At 65.0% G+C, this 8,130-nt stretch overlaps 1 protein-coding gene across 1 annotated transcript; it reads left to right on the forward strand.

The window, feature by feature from the left end:
- The first annotated feature begins 4,922 nt into the window (after positions 1-4,922).
- Positions 4,923-7,980, forward strand: GPX3 (glutathione peroxidase 3). Its single transcript, XM_076350330.1, has 5 exons — positions 4,923-5,119; positions 6,262-6,415; positions 6,663-6,780; positions 7,015-7,114; positions 7,205-7,980. Exons 1-5 carry the CDS (start codon positions 5,033-5,035, stop codon positions 7,412-7,414), a joined length of 669 nt encoding a protein of 222 aa, XP_076206445.1. The 5' UTR covers positions 4,923-5,032; the 3' UTR covers positions 7,415-7,980.
- Positions 7,981-8,130: the final 150 nt, after the last annotated feature.

Here is an 8,130-nt window from a genome sequence, read left to right on the forward strand (position 1 = left end):
ATAATGAAGTGAATCAGGCTGGCATGTGGGGAAATGCTACAGTGATGCTGGTGGGAATTGTTTGAATCCCATTTTCTCTGCTGGAAAGAGCAATCAGCCCTGCGGTGTTGGACACCCTGCGTCCCATCCCCATGCGGCTTGATCCGCGACAGCTGGCATCGGGTTTGCTTTTGGCATTGGGGCCGGTGGGGCAGGCGAGTCCCAGGGAAGCAGGACCTTGGGCAAACGCCTCCTCCCTGGGGAGGGAGCCCAGCACGGGGACGTAGCCCCCGGGGAGTGGAAACACCTACGCTAGAGCTGCGGGCTGCGGTTGTGCAGGGAAGGGAGCAGACGCATATTCCTTGCCCGGCCCAGAAACAAATTTGTGTTTCAAGCTGTCACCTCTCTCCCACCTCTTGAGCTGCAGAATTTGAGGCAAATAACCAGTGTTATTTTCCTGTTGTTCCCCCTCTCTCCCTCCCCCGCTGGTACCGCATGGCGGCAGCAGCTGGAGGAGATTACAGCTGTGCTGGGTGGGAGCAGCCCTGGCTCTGCCTCCCCCCCCTGCGCTCCACCCTTCCCTGGGGACACCATCGGGTGTGGGGACAGCCAGCGGTATGTGTCACCAGGAACTGGAGCTGAGCAGCTTTGCTATAAGAGGAATAGGAAGAAGCCACAAATATTGGAGTGGTTTGAGAAGGAAGCCTGGTTTGGAGCAAAACACTGGAGGAAAAGCATGCAAACCGCCCCCCCCGTCCCTGCAGCCATGCCCGGTGGCTGTTCCCACTTCCCTGTGCCCCTCGTCATGAGGAGCCGGGGGGCGCGAGTGGTTTCCTTTCATGGCAGGAGTTTTCTGGGAAGTTTCAAGCCCGTGGCAAACATTTCTAGGAAAGGCATTGCAAACCCTTGGAAACAGGTTTGCTCGTGACAACAACAAACTGCACGGAGCAAAACGGCAGTGGGGGGAGAGCAGGGAGAAGCTGGGACATTTTTAAAGCATGAAAATGGGGGGGGATGGATTTAGACTGACGTGCACTGTCGAGTTGGAAATTCCTCCTCCAGGACTGAGCAAGATGAGCAAATCCCCCTGCGGCCCTGGCTTCGGTGCCTGAACAGTGCTGGAGCTCAGAGGCAGTGTTAGCGTGGCGTTTCGCCGAGGAGAAGTGCCTTTTCCTGCCCGATGGGGAGCGGGTCCTGCAGCGGTGACGCTGCGACAGGCAGGCGCGATGCGGAAGCCGAGGTGATTCAGCATCCGCCGGGGTGCTTCCCTGCCAGCACCGGCGGGAGCCGGCTGCCGGCCCGGGGGGCTGCTGCTGGGGGAGGCGGATGCTGGCAGCCCCGGTGGGAAGGAGGTGATGCAGGATGCTGGCTCTTGCCTCGCCTCTGGGCAGCGATGAGAGCCGTGCCGGGGATGCAAGCACCAGGCTCGGCTGCCTTATCCCGGCCGGCCGGAGCATCGTGGACCCTGTGGCCTGTCAGGAAGGTTGTGGGGAGCCCCAGCGGCAATTGTGCAGCAGGAGCCGACCCTGAACATCTTGGGCACTGCGGGGGAAGCATCGCCTGGAGGAACTGCTGATACAGGACCCAAACACAAGCCCCGTCGCCCCAAAGGGGAGTTTACAGGGTCCCAAACCGCCCTCTGCACTCCAGGCTGCAGTGGGGTCTCCAGGAGCTCATCGCAAACATCACGGCTGGTGGGCTCGTCCTTCCCCAGCCTCAGGGAGGAGCAAATCCCTGCAGGGTTGGAGCGCTCGGGGGGGGGGGGGGGGGGGGGGTTTCCTCATGCTGGAGGGGAGAGCAGCAGCACTCAGTGGCCACCCGTCTCCCCTCCCCTGCTCAGCAGCAGCGAGTCACTGTGTGCCCCTGTCCCCTTTGGGTGGGGGGCAATGGGCCAGGGGCATTTCTGCAGGGGGCAAATCTTTGCCTGGGAGAGGAATGGGGAGGGGGCAGCACCCGCAGCCATACCCCGGGGAGTGCGGGGGCACTTGGGGAGGGGAGATCCCCACTCTAAAGGGTGCTGGGCACCATGCCCAGCGGGGAGGCTGCCATCGAACCAGGGCAGCGCCTGCGGGAGCACACAGGCTAGGGTACGGCGGCGAGAGCTGGGCGAGCTGCAGAGGCGGCAGCGTGGGGGAAGCCTGGCGCTGGGGGAGCTGGGGCCTCTCGCCCGGCAGAACTTGTTTTGCTTTCGCCTCCTGTTGCACACCTAGAACAAAAGTTCAGAGGTTGCCCCAGGATTGATGCCATGCCAGGCTGCCAGAGGGAAAGCAGCGCTGCTGCCAGCTGGGACGATCCTGCCTGCCACTGCCCGAGCCCCTCGCTGCCATCCCCGGCATGCTGCTGGCACTGTCCCCGTCACTCTGCAGTGAAGCAGCTCCTCGCTCGGCTCTGGGACAAGCCTAGCCAGCAGCAGTACGTGGTCTCCACTGCTGGTTTCACGTTCCCTGTGCTCACCATGGCCCTGCAGCCTGGTGCAAGGTCTCTGCAGCCCCCGGCCTGTGGCTCGGGGACAGCTGGGGAGGCTGGTGGCAGCGGCAGCATGGCGGCCAGGGGACTGGAAGCGCCTGGCCTCCTGCCCCCGGACTCCTGCCAAACATCTGCAGCAGGCGGGGGCTGGCTCCAGCCCAGCTCTGGTGGAAAAACAACCGAGGAGGGAGGTTCGTGCGAGGGTCAGCCCGCCCAGCGCGTCTGCCATTTGGGGTGGGGGACCCCCATCCGGGCAGGGTGGAGCGGCATGCTGCCCTTGGACTGTCTTGCTGGAGCCCCCAGCACCCTCGGCTCTCCCATGCTGCCTCTGGCATGGCACGGCATGGTGGGGACACTGGGTGACATGCCCAGGATCCCACGGAAGCTCAGTGGCAGAGATGGGGTCTATCAACTGTGGCTCATTAAATCCTCCCCCGTTCCCTACCTCCACCAAGGCCAATTCAGCACCAGGACCCAAGGAGAGGGGATGTGAGGAAACGGGTCCCTTATTTTTATTTTGGTTTTAGGAAAACACAGTTCAGGAGTGGCTCAGCCTTTCCCTGCGTGTGGCGGGAATCAGGGACACATAGAAGGGACACAACCACGCTGTGCCACCACCGTGCGTGCCTCACCGCTCCTCCTGGCCCCCAAGTCCCCGTTAACCACAGGAAAGCAAACAAACGCAGGCAATTGGGGGCTATAATTAGAAGTAGGTGGCTGTTCCCATGGTGGGAACTAGCGAGGCAGGGAGCACAGCCCCGAGCAGCTCCCCAGCTCTGTCCCGGGAGATGGCTCAAGCCCTGGCGGGGGTCAGCAGCGTGAGCTGGCTGGGGAGCACGGCACTGTGCTGGGGAGCATGGCACCGTGCCTGGCACGGACCAGTCCCTGTCGGCTGCAGGATGCAGCAAGGTGCCAGGAGCGTGTCAGCCAGGAGCTGCAGCCCCATGGCCCCGTGGCCCCAAATCTCCCCAGAGCCTGGGAAGTGGGTGGAGAGGGTCAAGCCCCTGGTTTTGGCTCCCACAGGCTCCCGGGTTTTGGCAAGGAGCCGCCTCGTGCTGCCCACAGCCACATCTGTGAGGGGTGACCGGAGCACCCCTGCGGCCAGCCCGGTCATTGGCGCATGGTGTTGGACTCTAGGCAGTCCCCAGGCAGTGGCTGAGCATCTTGGGGGTTTGCCTGGACCTTGGGGAGCACCCCACACCACTTGGGGATCCATGCCAGGGCAGGGCTAAGCCACTTCTCCAGTAGCAGTGCAGGTTTAAAGCTTTGGGGAACACTGCCCGTGATGGAGGTACCCGCAGCTCCCCTGCTCCATGGGTTCGCCGGGTTCCTGGGGGACGTACCCGACCCCCAGCCCTCCTGCGCCAGCTGAGGCTGCACTCAGAGCCTGACAATGTCAGCCTTTCCCAGGACACGGCGTTCCTGCTGGCGAAAGACATGGGATGGGAGATTGTTCCCAGCCTCCCCCAAGCCCACGGCCCCGCTCCCCTTCCCTGGCGGCATCTCCGGCAGCCGGCTCGGTGACAGTGCCCTGGCAGAGCAGGCCCTGCTTTCTAGTAAAGCCAAACCTCGTGCTGGCACCCATGGTCTCCCCAGGGCCCACCCGCTGCCACCCTGTCCTGCCCTCTGTCCCAGGCCAGCCCCCACCCCAAACCACTCACCCCGCAGCTCCCCTCCGGCCAGTTAATTCACCCATCAGATAACTTTTTTGTGGGATTTCAGGGAATTTACACCTCACCACGGATATTTTCCTTGGAGCCAGCCCAGGGTAAATGTTTGCATTCCCCGGGTATGGAAACAGTGCCCTGGAAACTCCTGCCCCTGGGGACACCAAGGGCTAAGGGACAGCAGTGCCTTGCCCTTGGCCACAACGGGGTCACCATGGGGCTACGGCCCCCCAGCCCCGGCACAGCCTTCCCCCCCTCCCCCGCCCCGGGAGGGACCCTACTCCCGGGTTGCTTCTAGGAGCACCCTAATTTGCTGGGCTGCAAAGGAAAGCAGCTTGATTAACCCTTCCCCACCCCTGAGCAGCACAGCCACGGGAGGGGGAGGGCACCGGGACCCCAGCCCAGCCTCCCCGGGGATGCTTCTGGGGCGGTTTGGTCCCTGCTCCTCGGGTCCCAGCACCCCGCTCGGGGGGTGGATGTCACCTCGGCTGGGTGCCCTGCGCAGGTTGGGGACACCGCCTGGCACCTCTTCCGCCGTGCGGGTTTTAATCCCCGGGTCCTCGGCTCACAGAACGCGTTGCATCAACCCCCGGCACATGCGGCTGCCCCGTGTGTTCGCGGGTGTCCCACGCCCCTGCCCCCCCCGAGGTGCCGGCACGGCACTGCCACCCCCCTCCTCCCCGCATCCCCCCCCCCCCCGGCCGGCGCCGTGTCCGGCCCAGGGCCCACACGGTTAACGCAGCCCTCGGCCCGTCCTTCCTCCCGGCGATTGGCTCCCCCCGCTCAGCCCAGCAGCTATTTCTCGGCTGTCGGGCGCGGAGGTGGCAGAAGGCGACAGGGAGAGGGGTGTGGGTGTGTGTCCCCACCGCTCTCCCCCGGGGGTGTGAGGAGGGTGCCCGCACTCCACGCCCGCCCCGGCCATGGGGGGCTGGTCCCGCAGCGCCTGGATTTTGCCCCTTTTCTTGGCTGGGCTCGTCCAGCCGGGGCAGAGCCAGGAGAGGGAGAAGGTAAGGGGGGGGGGGGCGGCGGCGGCGACGACTCCCCACGGGGGCTGGGGGGAAGGGGGGGGGGAATGTGGCACCCTGGGGACCCGCCTGTCCCCAAGGCTTGCTGCAGAGCTCCCAGGGGCAGGAGTGGGGCACGGTGACCCTCTCCCCTCCCTGTCCCGATGCTTGGATCATGGGGGGATTTTTCTGAGCCGGTATTGCGAAGGGGTAATCGTTGTCCTGGGGTTGGGGACAGAGCCTCGTCGTCCCGCCCAGTGACCCCCCCATAGGGGCAGAGCACAGGGCTTTTGTTCCATGCACTGTGTCCAGGAGGGCGCACCCATGTTTGGAGGGTGCGGGGACCGCTGTGCCCCCGCGCCCCGGCGGGCAGAGAGCAGGGGTGACCATCACCCCCGGCCAGCCTCCCCACCCCGGGCGGGCGAAGCAGAGCCCTGCCGCCAGGATCCGGCCGGCCCCATGGAGGCTGAGCTCCCCGGGCAGAGCCCCTGGGACTTTATCTCCTGCCAGCTCCCAAAATAGCCCCCTCGGTGGCACTTGGGTGAGCCTGGGTCACCTGATGGGAACAGGAGATGGACTCCCCTGGGTTAACCCCTGCAGCACCGCAGGCAGAGGCTGCTCCACCCCGGCACTTCCCTGCACGGGTCTGATCCAGCCCTGATCCCTCCTTTGCCTGGGCCTGGCTTGGCCACGGCACAGCAGCCAGTGCTGCTCCAGGGTGCTCTGGCTGCCCCTTCCCCAGAAGGGTGCGTGCAGGGGTGGTGGGGTCCTGCCCACCCGCAGCCCCGGGGAGGCTGGGGCCGGGCTCTCCACGCCAACTCAGGCTGTTTTCCAGCCCCTTGCCTTCCTGCTTGACCCTGGCCTCCAGCTGCAGCCAGCCCCGCTGGCCAGGCGTGCACATCTGTGCACACATGTGTGCATGTGCATGCACACGCCAGCCTGTCCCGCCACCCTGACCTTGGCGTGTCGGAGCCTGGCTGCCGCCAGCGCCATTTGGGGCAGGAGACACAACACTGGCAGCTGCCGTCTCAGCCAGTGCCAGGGCTGAACCCGCTGCTCTGGTGGGTGTGGGTGGCCGCTGGGTGGGCAAGCGGGGTGGCCGGCAGCCCCCAGCCTGGTCCCACTGGATGCTCCTCGCCCCACAGGTGAAATGCTACGGCTCGGTGCAGGGCACCATCTACGACTATGGGGCCCTGACCATCGACGGGGACGAGTACATCCCCTTTAGGAAGTACGCGGGGAAGATGGTACTCTTCGTCAACGTGGCCACGTACTGAGGCCTCACCCTGCAGTACCTTGGTAAGGGTCCCGCAGGGCACGGGCACCCCGGGGGACAGGGCAGGCAGCCGAGGAGCAGGCGGCGTCAACCCAAGCGTGCAGCCCTTGGCAGGTCCCCATGGTCCATCCTGCCCCAGGGAGCTGGGGGAAGGGGTAACGCCTGCTCCCCAGGACCCGGCATGGCCGGGGATGCTCCAAGGGGGTTGGTGCAGGTGTGGGGGTAAGCCTGGTCCCCTCCTAACCCACCCCTGACTCTGCTTGCACGCAGAACTGAATGCACTACAAAATGAGCTGGGGCCCTATGGGCTCGTTGTCCTGGGCTTCCCCTCCAACCAATTCGGGAAGCAGGAACCCGGCCAGAACTCGGAGATCCTCCCTGCGCTGAAGTGAGTACTGCGGCAGGGGCTGCGGGGCACCTGCCCGCCCCCCCCCACCCCCCGGCTAGGCTGCGGTCCCCAGCCAGGCGGTGGGTGCACAGGCTGCAGCTCCTGCTGGCTGTGACCCCCTCCCAGCCTGGGGCTGTGGCCACCAAAAGCACAGGGCTTGGGGTTCCCCCATTACCCCTGTGCAGCACCAAGAGCTGCCTGTTGCATGACACTCTGCCCACCCTCCCCTTGCAGGTATGTCCGGCCGGGGGGCGGCTTCACCCCCAACTTCCAGCTCTTCCAGAAAGGGGACGTGAATGGGGCCAAGGAGCAGAAGGTCTACACCTTCCTGAAGGTGGGTGCCATGGTGGTGGGGGGTGGGGAGGCAGCATCCAGCTTGGTTGTTTTGGGGGGCAAGGCAGTGATGCACTGGCCCCCATTGCAGAATGCCTGTCCCCCGGTGGCGGAAGAGTTCGGGAACCCCAAGAACCTCTTCTGGGAGCCCCTGCGGAACCACGACATCAAGTGGAACTTTGAGAAGTTCCTGGTGGGCCCCGACGGCGTGCCTGTCATGCGCTGGTACCACCGCGCCAACATCGCTGTCGTGAAGAACGACATCATCGCCTACATGAGGCAGCAGCAGCAGGGCCAGTAGAGGTGGGGGATGCCAGCCTAGAGGGTGGCTTCCCCCCTGCCGCTGGCACCCCCCTTGCTGTTGCAGGGCTGCTCCTCGTCCGTCCCCTCCCAGGATGCTCCCCAGCAGCAGGAACCAAATGCTGAGCCAGCACGCTGCCCCCTCCATCGCTCCCGTCTCTGCCACCCTGTGACTGGGATGCTGGGCTGGGCAACCCAGTGGCAGAGACCTCAGCGATGGGCGGGGGATATTTCCCAATAACCCCGTGTCCCACCTCCACCCCTGGCAGTGACATCTCCTTCTGGCCCCCAGCTTGCCCCCCCCCAGCTCTGCCATCCCGCCTTGCTGGACAGCGGGGGGTGCAGGGGCCAGCTGCCCCCAGAGTGGAAGACCACGTCTCCATGAAGGCTTAGCCCGAAAGCCCCCGGCGTGGGGCGGGCTTGGCCTGATCCTGGTGGGCACGGAACAGCTCTTCAGTGCATTCAAGCTGCCCGTGGTCCCAGCGCAGAGACGTGCTCCTCTCCTGGCTGGGGATGGCCAGCCCCTCGCCCCTGCCACAGGAACGCCAAATAAAGGCTCTGCAAACACACAGCCCCGCTTCTTGGCCAGGGGCGGGGGGAAAGAGTTGGGGGCACAGTGGCCAGCTTGGAGGTACCAGCAGGGAGGGATGGCTCCCAGCTGGAGAAACTCAATTTTTTTTCAGGTCAACTGCAAACATGGATTTATCATCACAGGCC

This window comes from Aptenodytes patagonicus, chromosome 12 (assembly GCF_965638725.1).
Source record: "Aptenodytes patagonicus chromosome 12, bAptPat1.pri.cur, whole genome shotgun sequence".
Classification (NCBI taxonomy): Eukaryota; Metazoa; Chordata; class Aves; order Sphenisciformes; family Spheniscidae; genus Aptenodytes; species Aptenodytes patagonicus.